Source organism: Gambusia affinis, linkage group LG20 (genome assembly GCF_019740435.1).
Source record: "Gambusia affinis linkage group LG20, SWU_Gaff_1.0, whole genome shotgun sequence".
In the NCBI taxonomy this organism is placed as follows: domain Eukaryota; kingdom Metazoa; phylum Chordata; class Actinopteri; order Cyprinodontiformes; family Poeciliidae; genus Gambusia; species Gambusia affinis.
In genome coordinates, this window is record NC_057887.1 from 21,720,995 (window position 1) to 21,742,212 (window position 21,218).

General features: G+C 39.9%; 1 protein-coding gene across 6 annotated transcripts; it reads right to left on the reverse strand.

Annotated features, from left to right (window-relative positions):
* Positions 1 to 31: 31 nt before the first annotated feature.
* On the reverse strand, positions 32 to 19,757 carry si:ch211-234p6.5 (pleckstrin homology domain-containing family A member 4). Of its 6 annotated transcripts, none has more exons than XM_044103417.1 (24): positions 18,998 to 19,737; positions 18,802 to 18,914; positions 16,387 to 16,456; positions 16,195 to 16,293; positions 15,092 to 15,164; positions 14,907 to 15,007; positions 12,904 to 13,022; positions 12,088 to 12,297; positions 11,717 to 12,005; positions 11,324 to 11,383; positions 10,978 to 11,103; positions 10,211 to 10,270; positions 8,765 to 8,917; positions 8,582 to 8,680; positions 8,376 to 8,484; positions 7,183 to 7,250; positions 6,005 to 6,097; positions 5,838 to 5,928; positions 5,577 to 5,632; positions 4,704 to 4,835; positions 4,216 to 4,620; positions 3,171 to 3,283; positions 2,979 to 3,088; positions 32 to 2,900 (listed from the first exon to the last, which is right to left on the reverse strand). In XM_044103417.1, the coding sequence occupies exons 1-24, from the start codon at positions 19,100 to 19,102 to the stop codon at positions 1,861 to 1,863; spliced, it is 3,894 nt and encodes a 1,297-aa protein (XP_043959352.1). In that variant the 5' UTR covers positions 19,103 to 19,737; the 3' UTR covers positions 32 to 1,860. The 6 variants fall into 6 exon arrangements, with proteins under 6 accessions (XP_043959352.1, XP_043959351.1, XP_043959354.1 ...); XM_044103416.1 differs by having other exon boundaries at positions 4,704 to 4,838; positions 18,998 to 19,734; XM_044103419.1 differs by having other exon boundaries at positions 4,704 to 4,838; positions 18,994 to 19,122.
* Between the last annotated feature and the right edge of the window lie 1,461 nt (positions 19,758 to 21,218).

Below are 21,218 nucleotides of genomic sequence, written 5' to 3' on the forward strand. Positions count from 1 at the left end.
CCAATTAAAGTTTCAAAAAATACAGAACCAGTTAAAAAAAAAGAATTTTTTTAATCTGCTCGATATCCAAACTTGTGTTAAAAAAAGTAATTTTCAATATTAAGCTAATCTAAGAGGCGTCATTGTGGTGATGTTCTGTGACAGATACAGATTTGATACATCTTGATACTCGTATATCTGAGTTCATTCGAACAGGACAAAAACATTCACCTTTTGTTTTGAATTCAAAACTTTAAATAAAAACCTCATTTGGCATTTTCACATGTTAAATATACCTTTAAATATTTACAGACAATGTGGCAGTAAATGTGAAACATAGGAGCAATGAGTTGAATTGGAAGCTGCAGTTCAGTTTTGTCAAGAGCCCCTAAGCAGAATAGTGCCCTGGGCAAAGAGCCACGTGAAAAAACCCAAAGAGTTCACATCCTAAAAAATCTTTCTCCTTTTCTGCAGCATGAAATTAACTCTCATTTACTCTGTTCCGAGCATTATTGTTTCAATATATAATGTAGAATGCAACATTAAATTGTAACTGAATATATTTCATGCAGCCACAGAAGCCTTACTTCACCATCAGCACATACATTAAAGCTATCGTCATAAATATGCATGCTGATACAGATATCACATCTGCAAACAGATCAGTAGGTCTGTGTGCGTGTGTATGTGTGTGTATGTGTGTGTGTGCGTGTGTGTTGCTCAGTAAACATGAGGTGGTGCGGAGTGAGAGAGAGGGGGAGCGAGGGAGCCTGGGAAGGGTGATGTAATGTGTTCTCAGACAATGATGTCATCGGCTGAGACACGCTGAGGATTTAAAGTGACAAAGGCTTTTTTTGTTCGCAGGAGCTCCATGTAATTCTGCGTCGGGTCTCCGCGGAGAGCTGCACCCTGTAGCACATGTGGGACCTGGCAGACGATGAGGCGAGGGGGTGGAGGTAGAAATGTAAAGCTCTGACAGTGTGCACAACGCTTCTTATTCTTCTTCTTCTTTTATTATTATTATTATTATTATTATTATTATTATTATTATTATTATTATTATTATTATTATTATTATTATTATTATTCAGGACATCTGAGATACAAAAGGAGCAATTTTTCACAGTGATAAAAACAGGATTATGTTGCCAACAAAAAACAGCCATCAAATATAATTTCAGTGAGTATTAAACACGTACATTACAAGGAATGGAGGTGTTAGCATTTAAATAGGATGTTTGATTGCACCTGTCTAGTTGCAAAAAAACACAGTTTCACTTCAATAAATAACATTTCTGGTGACAGATTTCAACCAACATCCTCCTTTATATTCTGTAAAATGAAAACATTCAAGTTTATTGATGGTTATACATTATTCTGCTGTTATATTTTTCTCACAACTGGGTCCAGTCCAATCCAGTCGGTCAAAATCTCTAGGGGAAAGTATTCACACCCGCTGAACTTTTTAAGTTGTTCTGCAACTTCAAACTTCAGCCTTAAAGGGATTTTAGATGAAGACCAAAACAAAGTATTGTATGATGTAGAAAATCCCCCCCATAAACATCAAGTTTCGAATCTTACCAAAACTCTTTTGGACTTTGACTAGGTCGTTCTAACATGTTAATATGTTTTGAGTTAAACCAATCTGTTTAATTGGACTTTCTTTTCACCACTCTTCCATTAATTGTTTGAAAAGTCGTCCTGTAAACAGATTCACCTCTCAGCTCTGGATCTTTGCAGGTTTTCCAGAGGTACAAAAGGTTTCTGGGGTCAAATTTTCAGATTATGTTTCTAAAATTATACTTATACCCTCTTTTGAGTTGGTCTATCATATAAAATCCAAATAAAATGCCATGAAGTTGTTGGTTGGAATGGGACGATCTACAAACTCGTCCTCAGGACCGTAACCCTCGGCTTTCCGAAGGACGCGCTCCGGATGATGGAGCGTCTGTTTCCTCCGTCTTCCTCATCCATCTTCTTCTCTTTGCTTCCTCTGAAACTTTTCTTTATTTCCTCACGTCTCTCTTGGTTTGTGTTCAGATCTTCTGACTCTTTCTTCACACAGTGTTTCTCTTCTGTCTTTGTGTGGCCATCCAGTGCCTGAGTAGAATCCGTCTCCTGGACACAAGCTCCCGTTTCTGAAACTTTTACTTCATCTTCCCGCCCTAATTGCTCTGCTAGTTTTATTTCACTTGGATCACATGTTGGATCCACCGAAGTCTTGTCCTGCATTTTTCTCGTTGACTCCAGAGATTTCTTTTTAGCTGTTGCACCTCTTCCATCCAAACTCTCTAAATGAGACGGCATCCCAACGTCACCGGTCCTCGCCGTTTCTTCGATGACCAACACTTCTTCCTCCTCTGGTCTGCAGGACGTTTGATCGTCGCTCTTTATGTCTGAGTCTGAGATGCTGATGTCGCAGGCGATCTTATAGAAGAGCGAGTGGTTCTCCTTCATCTTCTCCAGGCTTTCCGTCACCGTTGCCGACATCTCGTTGAGATCTGGCTGAGAGCACGGCTGGGTGTCGGTTTCCTCGTTCTCCTCGATAGACAGCGGCTCCATCTGCAGCGGTATGAACCCCTGCCACTGGTTCGTCGACAAGAACCATTTTGTTCTCAGGTGGGAAGACTTCAGTTTCTCTTCTTTATCTTCTGCAGTGAGTCCTTCAGGGTTTTCCTGCTCTTCATCGTTGCAGCTTCTGAATCCTTTGCCTTCGTCGTTTTGGTAGACCGTCATGGATGAGATGTGATATGGAGACGGTGAGCGATTGCTTTTATTGTTGGGAACTTCTGCTCTCCCACTGTGCTGTGCTCTGTTCTCAGTCTGGACCCGACTTTTAGATTTAACTTCATTGCAACCCTGAGACGTTGCACCTTGAAGATCTCCTGATCTGCCAAAGTCATCCAGACAGCCACGACTTCCTGAAAGTTGGAAAGAGGGAATAATTTGTTAGTAACTTAGTTGTTTTCTGTTTATTTTTGTTCTGTCTGCTCCAGTACCCGTTGTCGGCCATTTTCCTTCAGCCGAGTCAGAGGGAGCCTGGTGAACTTCCTTCCTCTCTGTCCTGGTGGGACGCTGACTGTCTGTCGTTGAACTTTCTCTGGCTGCGCTGAGAAACGGACGACAAACAATTTGTGGACGTTTGTTTCTGCGTAGGGCGTGTTTGCATATTTTACCCAAAGCAGACCCACCTTCTCATCACTCTTTCTCGGATCCGTTCGACTCGTCGGAGTTTGGCTTCTCGCTGCTCAGAGCTCAGACCAGGATTCAGGTCAAAGTCAGCAGCCGGCGACTCTTCAGCTGCCTGGTTAGAGGGGTTTTATTTAGTTTATTAAGTAAATTAAAGGAAATTTAGGACAGAAATTAGAAGATATTAGAAAATATAATTTGGGCATTTTAGAACCTAAGTGTTTTCAGATGTAAGTGAGATGTAATTTTTCCCCTCATGTTATTTTTTCACAGCAAAAACACAAAATGTCACCAAGTACTTTTGGTGTAGTTTCTAGTGCAAATATCTTAGTACACTTGGAATAAGACAAACTAACTTAAAAGAAACTTTTCAGCAAAATATACAGTCATTGTTTTAAGTAAATAATTCCTTATTATTGATGAAAGAGTTGTAGTTCCAGTGGCAGATTGGAAAATGTCTTATTATAAGTGAAATAATCTGCCAGTGGAACTAGGACTGGGTTGCTAGGTAACGGGCTGGGCTTGGCTGGGGTTGCTAGGTAACGGCCTCAGTGGAACTAGAACTTCGTCACCAATATTAAAGAATTATTTACTTAAAACAAGCCTCTGTATCTTACTACAAAGCTACTTTTAGGTTAGTTTTGTCTTTTTTCATGACAAAATAAGACATGAAATAATGTCCTATTTGTCCAAATTCTAATGTCTTAGAATGGAAATGAAATAAGACATTTTCATTAGAAACTAGACCAAAAATACTTGGTTAGATTTTGTGTTTTTGCAGTGTTCTCATCTCAAAAGGCCTCAGGCGTCAGTCTGCTGACGTCTTATGTTGTTTTCTTTTGTTGTTCTTTGTTGTTGTACTGAAATTAATTTTGTTGGGTTTTTCTGTACCATACAACAAAGGCTGATTCTGATTTCAGTACCTTAACTTGTATAAACTTTTAGATGTAGTGGAGTAAGTTTCTGTCATGAGTATCAATACAGAAGTACTAGAGCTGAGTACTTTATCCACCACTGCAGAGATGAAGCGGATGGCTCCCTCCTCACCTTGACGTCTGCGCTGTCTTGACCTCTCCCTGACCCCGTCAGGTGTTGAGCTTCACTTCTCGGGCTCTCTGATCCTTCGCCTCTGCTCACTTCTAAAAGTGGCTCCATTCTGGAGCCCCTGGAAGCCGGCGGGTGTTTTCTGCTTGCCTTTTTTGCAGTTTGATCCTGGTGCGGCTCGCCGACGGCCTGGTTTGAGTCGGGACTCTCTGTAAGCAGCCGCCTGGCAGGTTTGCTCAGGAGTTTTTTGCTCGGTTCCGTCGGTTTTCGCTGCGTTTCCGGCAGGATTTGTTCGGGCAGCGGAGCGTCGAGCTCAGCTGGAGGATCCTCCACAGAAACTCTTCTGGCCACGAGCGAGGAGGGCAGCACAGCTGTGACAACGCGGGTCACCCTCAAGGGAAACGGGGCCTGGCAAATTAGAGCTGAATCATTAAATTATCACATATATTTATATCTTAATCGGGTTAAAAACAACATATAGTGGGCCTAACCTCCTGTCTTGTGTCTGAACTCTGATTCTGGGGTCCTTCAGGCACCACTGGAGGTTTCCTCTTATTAGCCAATCTCTCCTGGTTCCTCTTCATCCTCTCAATCTGTTCTGCCTCACTCATCTTCATTTTTATCTTCTAGGATGAGAACATAAGCTGTTTAAAATATATAATTGTGATTTAAAACATGTTTTAGTTGAATTATTTCTCTCATTCTGTAGAAAACTGCAAGAAAAGCAGGGTATCTGTATGTGTGTGTGTGTGTGTGTGTTTGTTTCTAATACCTTGTGGGGACCATTTTCCTGACATATACCACGTTGTGGGGACCAAATGCTCCTTGTGGGGGCCGAAGCCTGGTCCCCACAAGGAGAAACGCTGTTTTTGGGTCAGGGGTCAGATTTAGGACTAAGGTGTGAATTGAGTTTTGGTTAGGGTTATGTAATGGTTAGGGTTAGGATGTAGAAATGAATGGAAGTCAATGGAAAGTCCTCGATGAGAACATAAGCTGTTTAAAATATATAATTGTGATTTAAAACATGTTTTAGGTGAATTATTTCTCTCATTCTGTAGAAAACTGCAAGAAAAGCAGGATATCTGTATGTGCGTGTGTGTGTGTGTGTGTGTGGAAAGGGTGGGGTGCAGGGGAACTGAACTGTAACACCATAGTGTTGAAACATGAGCCTCTGGCGCCCCCTCTTGTCTATAGCTCGTATTGCAACATGCCCTAATTGCAGCGAGGATGGGAGAACTGAAGAATTTGAATTTGGCTGTGATTGCAATGGAAAAAAAAAAAAAAACAGCTTTTACTGCTTCTATATTTAGCGTCTTTTGGCCCACTTCACAGATTATCATGGCAGAAATGAAGAAGAATCAAACCTTTGTTGGCTGGCTGGCTGTTTCTGGTGGGATCCACTTTGAACCAGACTGAGATTCTAAATACAAAAGAAAAATAAACGCGAGACACCATGGAAAGTGGGTTTAAGGTCAGAAGAGGAATAAAAATCCTCCCCAAATGGACGCAGTTTAGGATTATGCAATGAAAAATACATCAAAGCTGTTATTAATAGATATTAACACACAGCACACGTCAGAATCAAAGTGTCCTTGTTTCTGTTGTGTGTGTGTGTTGGTGCCAACCGGTTGCATCTCTCTGTGCTTTCATGTTAAGGAGGTCAGGCTGGCTGTTTCCACTTCTGTCGGCGGGATCAGCAGGATGCTCGTAGATTCCCTGAAACATAAAAACACTTTGAGCGCACCAGCGTTTATCTGCTTCCTCTGGTGATAAACGATGATAAAAGTCCCACCTCATACGGTGACTCTGGCCACACATGGCCCAGGTGGCTCTCCTGAAGCTCCAGGGGTAACGGAGGGCGGAGCGGCGGCTCTTGTTCCAGATCCTGCAGACGTTTGTCACACACTGATGAAACACTCACCGGGGAAACGTCCAAATGCTAAAATCCTGATGTTACATAACGACATGGATGTAAGAAAAGCTATTCAAAAGGAACATTTTCTGTCTATGACAGCCAGAGACATGTCAGTGATTCCTTCAAAAGTGAGAGAGAGCAAGACTAACAGGAAGGCTGAGCAGAGTACGACAAGGTTTCGAGTTTGAGTTGTTTTCAGGACAAACGTTCAGGGGCATTTACTCACTAATACTGCAGTTTCAGTAACAATAACCAAACAAACCATGAAGTTCACTAACATAAGATTCTGAAGTCATCTTAAAAAATAATCATCACCTCTTATTCTAATATATAATCTTTACTTTTCTCATTCTTATTTCACAAATAAATTAAAACTAAAACGGTTGTTCTAGTTGTGTGTAATATATATTTTTAAATTTTAAATTAGGCATCACCGAAACATATAAATCTACTAAACTAGTTTTTACAGGTTGAAAAAATCTGAAGATGCTGTTCTCTGGTGTACCACAGGGCTACGTTCTTGGATATCTGTTGTTGTTTTTCCATTTTAATTGCTGCCATTATGGGCTATTTAAATACAACAACAAAAAATAAATATATCTTTATGCAGATGTTCACAGATCTATTTCCTCTTGTAAAAAAGGATTTTGTTAGCCTCTCCATGACAAGCCATGCAATTTACTAACCTCAGATGCGAAACAGCTTAAAAGCTAATCATAGCCTCCCTTTCTAATATAAAAACAATTCTTTAAAATGTTTCTCTGCTCTCTTGTTTTATATTTCCTAAATGAAAGTCAGAGCTGAATGAATTTGATATTAACAAGTCAAAGCTTTAGAAAAACAGAGATGAACCACCAGATTCTGGTCTGTACTGTCCTGCTACTGACTTAAGATGCATTTTATAGTAAGAAAGATGCATCAATAATTTGGGTTTAGTCAGAGAACATCTGTGAACTTAATCAGGTTAACTGAGCAGACCAGTTTTTAAATATCTATTTAAATAGATTGAAAAGAAATAGTGATCAGAGGCAAACAGGAAGAGCAGAGCGTCTTACTGCTGGCAGTCCGGCTGGAAGCCCTTCTGGGGGGGAAGCAGGAGGCCCAGGAGGCAAAAACTGGAACACTGCAGACAGAAAACGTCTCGTTCACGACTCTTTGGGTCTATTTATGCTTTAGTCTGCAACCTTTACCACCCAAAGAGACATTTTTGCCCCCAGTCCAGCTAAAAAAAACTCATTCAGAGCCTCAAGTGTTACATGACCTGTTAATAAAAGACAATTTTTCATTTTTAATATATATATCTACTATAGAACATTTGCAATTTCTAAAGAATCACCATTTAATTTCTACTTTTTGGTTTTATTATAAAGAAAAACAAACAAAAAAAGAGACACCAATGTTAATATTGGCGAAAGAAAGCACATTGTTTTCAACCTAGTGACAAGAAAATTAGAAATAAAAACATTAAAAACATTGTTGGTACTTTTCTGATGTGGAAATTCAATTAAATTATTAAAAGAAAAAGCAGTAAAAAAAAACAGGCAGACTCCGGTTTTAGGTGCGTCATGGTTGCATTCAACAGATGCTGCAACCTGTTGCAGCATCTGTACATTACAAACTCATTTTTATCAGTTCGTCTTCTGATTTGGAAATTTTGAGGTAATTCTCCTTCATTTGTCGATCAGTAGGAAAACTATTGGTATCATATCAGCTCCTCACCTCCATGGGTTCTTGGCTTCAGGTTGTACTTGGTTTGTTCATGTAAACATCTGCAGTTCAGTTGGATTTTGGGTGTCAGTTTAAACCAAATTCTGGTTTCCCACCATTTTCCAAACTTTTTTTCAGAAGTGTCTTTGTGAGCATGTTGCTTTATTATTAAATTGATTATGATTTCAGATTTTGGAATAATTTCTGTCCAGACTGAGTTACCATTGTTACAGGTGAATTTTCTAAACTACAGAGAAGTAATTGTTGGGATGCACAAATTTGAAAATTTGAGCCGATTTTAATATTGACAGTAATACTGCTGCTATGGCAGAAATTACCAATATTTCATTTAATCAAAATTTTATTTGATTATGCGATTAATCGTCAGAATAATCAATAGAATACTTGATTATTAAAATAATCTATAAAAGTACCAACGAACGAAGCCATTTTTGTGCTGCTAATAAGCAGCTCTAAAAAATGCCGCTGCGTTTTAACACAGGAACAGCAGACGTGTGCTTGAGCAGCATATCATTCTTACTATGACGTGTCTGTAGTCCCAGCAGGAAACAGAAATAATCCCGATTGACGTTCAGCCCATCAAGGATGTCCTCCATCATCCACAGCTCCCTCTGAGCCTGAATCTGCTCCTGATCGGACAGGGAGACACCAGGAGACGTTTGGGCAGCAGACTGACAGGAGTTATATTAGAATAACAAGCAGACACAAAGAGTTGTATAAAATTACCTGTGGCATTCCAAAGTTGGAGATGTGTTGAAGGTGTGAGCGGATTACAGACAGCTCACTCTCCATCCTCTCATACTGACTCCACACTCGCTCCATTTCCTTCAGATAGAAATACCATGAAAAGAAAAAAATATACATATTTAAACTGCACAAACATCTGCTAACTTGCTCTTTGTTACACACCAGTGAGATGTCGCACACTCTGGCCCGGATTGTAACCAACTCCTCCTGTAGCAAAGCCTTCTGGGTCAGTGCCTCCTCCAGGGCCCGGGGCCCCTGGGTCCTCCACTCCTCCACTTGGAGCCTGGACACTTCCAGCGCACACTGGACGCTATCCTGCAACAGAAACATCTCTGTCACCTTATTTCCCAAATTAACTAAAACCTGAACCGTTTTTCCTTCGTTCTGAATCACGATAACAAATTCTGCTGGACGATAAATCTTTCCAGAAGTTATTCCAATAAACGATAATATTGTTGTTTTGAGACCATTTTAAGTAAGACAATGGTAATGTTAAAATAATATTGCAATAATTATTTATTGCAAAAGTTTATTGATCTGAAAGATCAATAAACTTTAAATTCTGATGAACATTTAACACTGGAACTAGAAGACATTTTAAATATCCAAAGAAAAACAACAAATAAAATGAAATTTTAAGTCTTAGTAAACAAAATTGCCTTTTAAAAAATAAGGGCTAGTTGAGACCAAAGCACCAAACTCAAAACTTTTGTCACCCAGTTTTTGGTAGAAAGAAAAAAAAAAGATAAACAATAAATCATACAAATGGAAATTATTGAGTTTGTTTTAATTTATCATGTGATTAATTGATTTATTGATTATAGTGACACATTTCTTTTACATTTGATATCACCTAAACATGTAAAAAAAAAAAAATCACAAAATCCATACAGATAAACAGATTTAGAAAATGTGATCCGTTCTCTCTGGTGTACCACAGGGCCCCATTCTTGGATGTTTGCTGTTTTCACTTTACCTGCCACCATTAGAAACCTTTTAAAAGAAGTAAAAACAAACCTAACAGCTGTTTTAGTTTATATTCAGGTATATTTCCCCTTGAATAAAAGAACACACTCTGTTAATCCCCTTCTTCACTGTCTGGCTAACATAAGAAATGGCTTGGGACCAGATTTTCTAAATTTTGATTTTATTTATTTATTTCAAAATAAAAAAACAAACAAGAAATCAGTAGGACAGAGAAAACAACAAAGAACAAAAGTATTTGTTTACCACCATGTTCCTATTTTTTTAAAGGAGTATGAAGAAGTGACCATTTATTTAATCCGACCCCTGCTCTCGATTTAACGAAAGGCATTACTTATTGACACAATAATTATCAAACATTTGTAAATAAATCCATGTTAAAATGAATTTTCCTAGTAGAAAAAACCCTGTTAACAAACCTAGGAGTAAACTTTAGTTTTCTGAAGACAATAATCAATGCTTTTCTTGTTGTTTTAAAGCTACTTTGTAAATGAGTTTGATTAGATTTGGAGATGATTACTAACTTTACAGACAGAGACTGCATGAAACAGAAAAACTCAAGCTCATGTCCACTAAGATAAATAACTATTCATCTATAAAAGCTGCTGAACTGGGAATACTCACATCTGCATCACTTTCAAGAGGTCGTATTGGTTGCAAATCTCTCTGGTCAGATTTAGACGCCTGGAAAACAATTCCCAATCTTTATTTAATAACTATTCTTAAACGCAAATACGCACAATCCTACATATCACACTCTCTGGACAGACTTTGTGGTTTGAAATTATATTTACCCTTTAATACCAGTATTAAAGGGTAAAACTTGAGCTGCACAAGCCTCAGCAAGCTGCAGACATATTTTAAATATTTAAAAAATTTGCGCTGTTGCAACTTTGCAAATATATGTATAGGACACGGGGGGCTGCACAGTGGCGCAGTTGGTAGAGCTGTTGCCTTGCAGCAAGAAGGTCCTGGGTTCGATTCCCAGCCGGGGATCTTTCTGCGTGGAGTTTGCATGTTCTCCCTGTGCATGGTGGGTTCTCTCCGGGTTCTCCGGCTTCCTCCCACAGTCCAAAAACATGACTGTCAGGTTAATTGGTTTCTCTAAATTCTCCCTAGGTGTGAGTGTGTGTGTGAATGGTTGTTTGTCTTGATTGTCTTTGTGTTGCCCTGCGACAGACTGGCGACCTGTCCAGGGTGACTCGCTCGGAACGCAGCTGGAGAGGAACCGGCAACCCTCCCGGTGAATAGAAAGGGTGAATAGAAAATGGATGGATGGATGGATGTATAGTACACTTTGAAAATAAAAACACAGTAAACGCCACAAAACTCCAGACACAGTAAAAGTAAGCAAAATGCCGGATGAGTTTGGCGCCATCTAGCGGCTGTACCAGAGCTGGCGGAAGCACAGAGACAGGCAGGTGAAGCTGACGGGGTTGTTTTGAGGGGTTGGAAGCATGCGCTGCCCTCGCTGCAGGGGGTAAAGGGGGCAGTAAATCTGCCCCCGTGGAGTGGCTCTGAAGAAAAACACAGGATGTAAATCAGATAAAACTTTTTATATCAGGCTAAACAAACTGTCGACTAAAACCTTCTCATGTCTACTACTTTATGGGAAGTTTTTAAAGTAAACACAACTTAAAAGTTTTGGCTTTTTATTCTGTAGCCTCCCCAACAGCTGCTGCATTTTAGTTTGGATATTTCGCTGCTTAATTGTGCACAATATTGTCGTGTTTCCACCTTAGCTAAAGGTCTTCTCCCACTTGGCGTGTGATGAACAGAACCGTATAAAGCTGCAGGCTGCAAAGGAACAAAAGAGAAACGATGTCTTTAAAACAGAGCTTCACTAAATATGACATATTTAAATATTTATATCTAAATATTTAAATAATTATTTAGTTTAAACTGCAGCACTATGTTAAAACTCACAATTCAAGATTAATGAATTTAAAAACAATGTTTAGACAACTTGTCTCTTGTTGTTAAATCAACTTCATAAACTTTAATTTATGAGTTAAAACCAAAACACTTTTCATGTTGATTTAAATGGCAGCAGGTGGACTTTCATTTTCAAGTTAAACCACCTTTTAATGTTTTACAGTGTAAGTCATTTGCATCAGAAGAAGTGTTCACCTTGCTGAGGTTTTGCCACCTCTCTGTGACCGGGGTGGTGGGAGCAGATTTGAACTCCAGCTTGGGGGAGGCAGGTGTGTAGTACACAGTGACGGGGTCATCGTGGGGTCGAATGTCGACCCTTCCCACCGGGGTGTGGGGTCGGGAGCCCAGCTGTCCCCTCGAACCCAAAGAGCCTGACCCCACGATGGCCGCCTGCGCTGAGGTTTCATCGTAAGCGTCGTCCTCCCTGTTTGAAGCAGTTCTTCTCCTGATTGGATCCGGAGGGCTGGGGGTTCGGTGTAACGGGCTTTGGAGCATCACAGAAAGCAGAATACCAAACTGGAAGTTTCCCAGTTAAACAAATAAAATGTGAGCTTGAGATTACTGACCTCCTGTTCCGGTGATGCACGCTCCGTCTCCCCCGGTGCTCTGACTGTGACCTCCCCACCCTCCCACTGAGCTGACCCGGTTCGCTCAGGGTTCTGCTGACATGCTTGTGTTTTTGCGCCGGACTCTCCTCCTCCGTGGGCGATCTGGGGAACTCCATAGACTCACTGCTGCCACCAAGCTGCGTAAAATCTTGATAACTCGAGCAACGCCTAAACGGATCAAAGTTTTTGCATAAAAAGCTGTTCGTGCGTGTCGCCATGTGTACGATAATTATCGTATTTGTACGATAATTTTGCCCTCTGTGCGATGTACGATCAATAATCTCCACAAAGGCCAAATATACGATAATTTGACCATTCCGTGAATGTGTGTTTGTAATCAGCCAGTCGTAACTGTCTTTCAGAGTTTATTTTGTGACCCTGAAGGCATCTCTCACCGGAAACAGATGGACGATTGGCTGGAAACTCCAACCAATCAATAGCGAGCTGGTAAACGTGAGCTACGTGTCTGCGTTTGCCTCGGAACAACGGCCATGATTGGCTGAATAATCCGCTGCGCCCACACCATGAGTGATGAAACGGACAAAAAGAAACGAACAACACATTCGCCTAACGGAACGGTGGGACTCTGATGAATCCTTTCCGTACTTACACCACAAAGCGGTGAGTGTCTGCTAGACGCTATCAAGAGTGACAATAGCGCATCAATAGACTTGTTATTTTGGTTATGACGATAATTTCCCTCATAATAAGATAATTTTATGTCTCTGGTACGATGATCTTACATTTCTCACGTCACGATAACTTTGAACTCACCTGTTCATGGTGGTGTCTGGCTCCATCGCAGCTGATTGGCTCAGAGCTCGAACCCAACCCAACATGTCCTCCTGAGTGTCAGCGCTGAAGAAATATGATCGCATTCCCTGGTGCACCACCTGGATTCACAGGAACAGAAGATAAAACCTCATATGTTGAATAATGCTCAGATTAGATAAGATCATTTATTAGTCTCCCCTAGGAAAAATTTGTCTAGGAAGCAGGGGCAAAAACTGCAGTAGAACAATAGGAACAAGAAAAGACAATAGCCATAAATAAATATAAAAGCAAAAAATACATAAAAACACAAATGCCAGATTGGCAGAACATCCCATAACCATTTTCATTCACATCCTCTACATGATACTCTTGGTCACAGTCTGGGACACCCATTAGTTTGTCTAATCCCTGCTAGTCATTTATCAGGCTAATTGGGTCAAACGAATGTTATTTACACAAAGGAACTCTGTACCATCTCCCTGAATTCATGAGGTTGATCCCATGTCCTATTGGAGTGCCACCAGGATCCTTATTAGGACCAGCTGCAATATTTTTTGAAACCTTCTACTCTTTAGGCTGGTATCTAATTAGACTTTACTGTCAGAAGTATCGGCTCACCTGCCTTGACTCACACATGAGCTTAAGCGGCATCCCGTTTCTAATCCATAGGGTTCACTGTGACGTTGGTCCACCCTTTGTTTTTCACCATTCTTCCAGAAGCACATTTGTGAGGTCATGTACTGATGTTGGACGAGAAGGCCTGGCTCTTATGCTGTGTTCACACCAGGCATGTTTTGAGCATCAGTCTGTGGAATCTAGCGCTGCGCAGTTGGAAGCGTTTCGACCATTTTGATCGTTTGACGAATCCAAATCCATTCAGCAGGAACTTTGAGTCACATTAAATAAATGTATTTATTTAGACGGCTGCGTTTTCGACATGCGATACGCATTCAGTGTGAACCTTCAGTCTCTGCCCAAAGGTGTTCTATCGGGTTGAGGTCAGGTCTCTGTGCAGGCCAGTCAGGTTCATCCGATAGAGCTCGAACTTTGTGCTCAGTCATGTCGGAAGAGGAAGGGGCCAGATCCAAACTGAATTGCCCAAAATGTCTTGGTTTGCTGAAGCATTCAGAGTTCCTCTAACTGGAATTAAGGATCCAAGCCCAGCTCCTGAAAAACCCCACACCATGATCCTCCCTCCACCAAACTTTACACTAGGCAGAATGTGAAGTGCCATCAGATCAACTGCTGTAGAATCCAACTCTTCAGTTCACGAAACCACAACAAAGCTGATAAACTGACGACTCCACCAGAACCGCGCACACGGTAAAAACCTCAGGCAGGATCCAAACGACCACTCTTAGAACTGCTGAAGGGATCAAACTCCGCTCATTCATTTTTAGTTTACAGGAAAAGCCGCCAAATAAACAAAAAGTAAACTGAGCAATAAGATTTAGGCTTTGGCGTTCCCAGCCCCACAGACTCACACAGACGTTTGCTACAAACAAGACGTTTTGAGACTAGAGGTCTTTTTTATTCCCAGTTTGTTAATCGCAAAGAGGTTTAGATAAAAAGAAAAACAACCCTGAAAACTATTTTTACTTAAAGGAAAATCTGAAGGTACGCACAGTCCAGCTTTCCAGCTCCATACGCTCAGTCACACTTTTGATTAAATTAGAATCACACAGATTGAACTTCTGATCAAATAATAACGATTAACCATAGCTGCCATGGTAAATCATTAGTGATAACTATCATGATAGTCCTTAACATTAATATGATCAGGCAGCATGTAATCATTAATATGTAAATGTGTTATTGTTATAAAGGAAGAAAATGTAAGTCTGTATCAAACAAGTAGCCCTTGGTGTGGCTCTGGAGCCATGAAGCAGCTGGTGACCCTGATCTAAACTAACCAATCTGTCGACTTATTTCTACTCTCTTTGGTTTCTCGTAATCCTGAACTCGTGCATCTCGTTCCCTGACATCCGTGTGGCTTTTGCTACCTTGAAGGTGAACTTCCTGTTCTTGCATTCTCGCTGCGTGCAGAACAGGATTTTGTAGCTCGGCAGCGGGATGCTTCCCAACACGGTTTCTTCTCTGCTGTCTGGGGACAGAAAACGTTTCAATAAGGAAGAAGACATTACGGGTCAGAACCACGGCGCCGAGCTGCAGGCGCTTTGCTTCCTACCTTTGTAGTAATACAGACAGTAGTTGGAGAGGACGAACCACCGTCTCTTCCACAGCTTCAGACCAGAGCTGTCCTGCAGAAGCAATGAAGATAAAACGCCTTGCAGAAGTTTTCAGATTTATTTAACTTCTTCAGATTTTGTCATTTTATGAAGCTTTGTGTTTTCTACTGGGATTTTTATGCAACAGACCAATAAAGTGGTGCAAATTTAGCTAAACTTCTCCAGAAGACTCATGTTTCCCACAGCCAGTTTGTTCAAGGATTCTCCTGAAGTTCAACTCTGAGCAACTTCCATGATCCTGATGAGGAAAAGCTTCCCTGCCCAAAGCATGATGCTGCCACCAGTGGTGAGTTCAAGCATGTTTACATGAAGAACCAGCAGTTTAAGTTTGGCTTCCTCCAACCAGAGCACCATGCAAGGCTTGTTTCATTCCACAGACTGGATTTTGTAAGAATTTGTCTTCAAACAATCATTTTTTTCTTGTTTCTAATTCTTGGTACAAGAATCAAACATGGAGAAGCAGAAAAATTTTGTTCTTTTTCTCCCTTAATCTGAAACAAACTTTAAAAAAAAAAAACAGCAAAACAGCCGAAACACTGAGCTCTTTTATTTCAATCTGCCATTGATTAATAAAAACTGTAACATGTAATTGTGGAAATAGGAATTACATAAATAAATGAGCTTAATGGAAACACACCAATCTAGGAAAAAAATCTAGTTTTTTATTTTATTTATATTTTAATAAAAACGTTTCGTGTTACAGTCAGGTGGTTTTCCGACTGCATCAAAATTTGTATATTTCGCAAAATTGCAATGGAAAAGGTTCTATTGGCAGATTATTTCACTTGTAACCAGAAGAAAATGCCTGATTAGAAGTAAAATAATCTGCCAGTGATTCTAGAAATTTCTCATCAATATTAACAAATTACTGACTTAAAACAAACTCCTACATCTAAGTTATTTGTAACTTACTTTTCTCCTTTTTCACATGAACAAAGATTTTTGCTCTAGAAATTAGACCAAAAATATTTGCCAATGTTTTCTTTTCTTCAGTTTGACATATAAACTTTACAGATGATAGATATTGTTTTCAGCGCTGTACCTTTTTGTTGAGCCAGCCCCTGATGACCACGGGACAGTTGGGGTCTCTTTTAGCAGCCTGACATCTTTTCCCAAACGTCTGCACCTTCCCATCACTTTCCTGCTCAAATTGGACGGAACCGTTTTTATTCTCCTGTTTTCTCTCTGCACCAAATCATGCATGGAAATAAAAAAAAAAAGAAAACAAACAAACCTTCATGACAGGAAAATAAGAAATTGTAGCCACACTGGACGCTTGGCTCACTCTGTCCTGGTCGTCCATTCTGATGGAAAATGAACGAGTGAAAGAAAATAACAGTTTTAAGCAGAAAACAAAGATAAAATAAAAAGTCGACAGGAACACATGAGCTTGCAGTGGGTCAGTTCTGACTGATATCTGGACCAGCAGTCCGTCACTCCCTTTCACTCACACATTTCCCACATTCCCGTCCAGCTGAGACGTTTTCCCTCCGGTCAACTGTCCGTTCCCTCGGCCACCGTCTCGGCGTTGTGCTCTCCCGCTTCCACCAGAAACTCTCCCTCATTTCTATTCTGAGCCGCGAGCCGGCCGGAGCGCATCCCTGGCATGGCAGCGACAGGTGACAGCTGCGTCGCCGTGGTAACAGGGAGGGGCCGGGAGCGTGTGAAAACTAATCTGGCAGCAGGGGGGGAAGTAAAGGACGGCGGCGCTGCCAAACGGCCGAGGGCCCAAAACGTGAACACAGACACAGTGAGGAGGGATATTCAGGATTTTAAAGGTTTTTGATTTCCATCAGACATGCAGCTGATGTTTCACTGCAAAAACACAAAATCTTACCAAGTGTCTTTGGTCTAGTTTCTAGTACGAGTATCATAGTACATTGGGAATAAGACAAAGCTAACTTAAAAGTAGGTTTGCAGCTACATATGGAGGCTGGTTTAAAGTAAATAATTCCTAAATTAAGATTATTTTTTTATTTTTTTCCCCCTCCAGGGGGTCTTTTTGTGGGCTCCAGTGTCCCTTATTTGAAAGGGCAGGAGGTGGGAAGGAGAGGGGGGAAGGCATGCGGCAAATGTCGGCCGGGTCTGGGAATCGAACCCACGACTGCCGCATCGAGGACTGAAGGCCTCCAAATGTGGGTCGCGCTATCCCCTACGCCACCACAGCACGGCCAAATTAAACTTTGATAATTTAATTAAAATAAATTTCTAAATTATTTAAACTCCTGAACTCAAGCTGCACCTAATGCACCTTCCTCTCATAAATTATTTACACACGCATATCTATGTATCACAATATATCACAATCAATTATTTTATTATTGATTTATTTTTATGTAGTAAATTTCTTAACCTGTCTGAATTTTATACCGCAAAAAAAGCAACGTAGTATGACAATATCTAGATACAGAGGCTTGTTTAAAGTAAAAAATTCTTTAATATTGACAAAAAAGAATTAGTTCCACTGACACCGTTACCTGGCAACCCCAGCCGAGCCCAGCCGTTACCTAGCAACCCAGTTCTAGTTCCACTGGCTGGTTTTTTATTTTATTTTTTTAGTTAATTTATCTGCCAATAGAACCAGAACGTTTTCATCAAGATTAATGAATTATTTACTCTAAACAAGAGCCTAAATCTGGCTGAAAAGTTTATTTTAAGTTAGTTTGTCTTATTCCAAGTGCACTGAGGTATTTGCACTAGAAACTAGACCAAAAAGACTTGATAAGATTTTGTGTTTTTGCAGTGTAGTTTCTTTTAATTATGCATAAATGATTTTCCATTTCTACATATCCTTTGGTTTATATATAAACAAATCTAGAAAAAAAGCTTAGAAAAGTACTCTTGTAGAAGATATTTTGATCACACCTGTTGAAACCGGTTTTAAATTTAGACTTCCTGGTTCGTGACACATCAACACAGATGAAGCTGAAGATAAAAACATCACGAGAGAAACCCAACACTGAACCCGACCCGCTTCACGGGAGACCACGAGGTTCCGACAAGGTTGGCCGCATCCAGAGCCTTTGTGAGCCCAGACCACAGTCCCCAACTGGGGAGGCTTTGGGTCGATCGGACCAAACAATCGGCTCTTTGTCAGACATGCGAGGAGAAGCTAACCACTTTGTAGTCACCGGTTGTGTGGGAGTTGTGAAATATTTGGAAAATCTTCTCCTTAATCAGGCAAGTTCTCCAGCTGGGAGAGGAGAAGAGTGGAAATGCTAAAGAGGAATGGAGGGGAGGAAAAATGGGGGTCTGTGTGCGACACAGAGTGGGCTTTGTGATGCTCGAACGCATCATGTGAAGACGCACACAGAGCATGTTGAATGCGTTTAATGGCTGGAAAAGAAAGCTTTCTCTCTTGACTAAACATTGGCAAATCTCCATCATTCTTGGTGCTCCAAATGTCAAAATAAAATCTAAATACATTGAAGCTTCAACAGAAAAGCTGGCATATTTTCTCATTTCTAGATGTCAGAATCCAACAGGCAGCCTTGAAAAAAGTTTCTAATCTGATTAAATATGATTCAGATACAGAAAAGAGAATCATTTATTGATGAGATTTCCTTTAAAATATTTTTTAAAATCTCCTGCTTTTAAAATGCTTAGATATTTTGTGATGACTCTGATGTTTGTTCAGTAGGTGGATTACCTGAGAATCTGCGGCCGCCTGCCGCCGTCTTTCAGCTCCATCGCTTGGCGTTCTTCCTCACAGCATCCCGTCAGGTCCGGCCGCCTGTCAGCCCTCACTCTGCTGGTGAATACCTTTTTAATCGTTCACATGTGAAGCTGTTTATGTTTGCTGCTGCTTCACTTTGTTTTGACTGAGTCTGAAACACTCTACCTACGCTGAAGCTCCTCGCTGCTGAAACACTGAACTCTCTGTGGGCCCCGTCCTTCTTCTTCTTCTTCTTCTTCTTCAGCCTCCCGCCCTCGCGCTCTCGCCTTGACATTGACCGCCTCTCTGCCGCTCGCTGAGTGTGGGTTTGTGGCTCAGGAATTTACAATAAAACAGCTGCTCTCTGTCTTAGTGAACTAATGATCAAATATTACAGCTTCATTATAATAAAAACGTCAATATTTACCTTTTCATGTGTGCAGTCTGTCAGAAATCTTCAATTGTTGCATCTTAAATTTATATTTCTGACCATTAAATACCAAAATCATCAGAAATGAAGAAAAAAAAAATCAAAGTTAGGTTATCATGACTGGAAAAGTTTGGAATATGTCGCCTTCTGGAATTACAGTGATGGTTGATCATGTAAATTTAAAAGAAATTCTGTCTTGGAGAATGATTTAATATCAACCGGATGAAATGATTACATTTATATTTCCAGTCTGTTATTGTGCCTTTTTTTCAGTATCCGTTCTGAAATGATTGAACACAGTTTGTGTGGTGAGGTTTTTTTCTTATGTCTTTTTGTAATTTAAGCAGTTGATTTAAATGTTGTGTTTAATTTAACTATATTTGTGCCTCAAGAGATGTCTTTATGTCTTTTTAGGAATGTTTGTAAATTATTGTTATAGTTTCGTTGATGTGAACCCCATGAAGAGACGAACGGGAATCCCTAAATAAACAAAAAATTGTCAATTAGGTTAAAAAAAACTTACTGTTTCTATTAATAAATAATCATAAATCATATCCAGTTCTGTGAATTATTTTTTTCTTCTGTTTTTACTTTTCTAAATGATAAAATCCTCTAAGTAGGATCTATCTGACAACATGAATTAGGTTACAATATCTGACAAAAGCAACATGTAATGTTTTCTGAGCTATAACGGCTCAGAAAAAATGAGGTTTTGGAGTGGCCTAGTTAAAGTCTGGATTTTTATAGCAGCTCAGAATGTTGTGGAACGATCCTAAATCTTCAATTTATTCTTAAAAACTCTGCAAAGTTGCTGAATTAGATCAGTTTTTAAAGAAAGTGAACTAGACTTCCCTCACAATATTGATCTCAGATATTTGATGGTAACTTTTGGCACCAATTATCAGAATAAGGAAGCAAAAAAGTGTAAAACATTTACAACATCGGCTTTTGTACCTTTTATGTCCGTTTTGTTTTTGACAAAATTATATCTCGTGTTCATTTTTATTTAATTGTGACTAGAAGTTCAGAAAGAACCCCCCAAAAAACATACATTTTTTATTTGTTTTTTTACAATTTTTGACCCTCATATTGAGAAAAATCAATAATTTAAAATGATAATATAGCAGAAGCATGATTATATTAACCTTTTATGTTATTTATACAGAAAGAGGAATAAGTTGTATTTAAAAACTAAACAGAAACACCTTTAGGGAATCGCCTGTTGCTGCTGCAGGATGTTAGAAATCCCCCTGAACTCTAAATAGTTTGTCTAGACTTAAAAGTAAACAGCATTTTCCCAGATGGGTAAATCATATTTAACTCTCCTGCTGCACTGAGTCAGCTCCATGCATTCCTCACATATTCTCTTTTTAGAACGTGGGTGTCTAGTGCACTAAATATACCTGCAACATGCAGCAAAACAAACAGAGAGCTGGCACAGCTGCAGGGGAAAAAAAATAACATCACATGTCTTCTGAGCTAAAATAAGTGAAAACATTTTGGGGTTTTGCTTAATTTAAAGGGGAATTCTATCTTTTTTAGCTTAACTTTCATCAAAATGATACCTGGGGTGTTGCCATGTTTATGAATGCCAGAAGGGTCTTTTAGTCTCCTTTCCAAACGCCCCCACTCAGCTCCTTCAGACTAGCCAGCAGCAATTAGCTGAGCATCAGCTGAGCTAATTACATGAGCTAATCCTCAGTGAAACGCTGGTAAAAACGTCATTAAAGGGTTAATAGAGGAGCCATGTTGGGATGACTTTCTGAAGGCAGAGTTTCAGAAAGAGCAGGAGTTTTTAAAGATACAGAGACCCAATTTCAAGTTAAGTTATTTAGTAAAATGTCTTTTAAGTTTTATTTGACATACAGCTCTGGAAAACACTAAAAATGATCAGTTTCTTTAAATTAAATTTTTGTTTTAAGTAAAATGAACATTGTTTTTTTATTGTATGAACTAGTAAAATGTCTGTAAACTCAAAGCA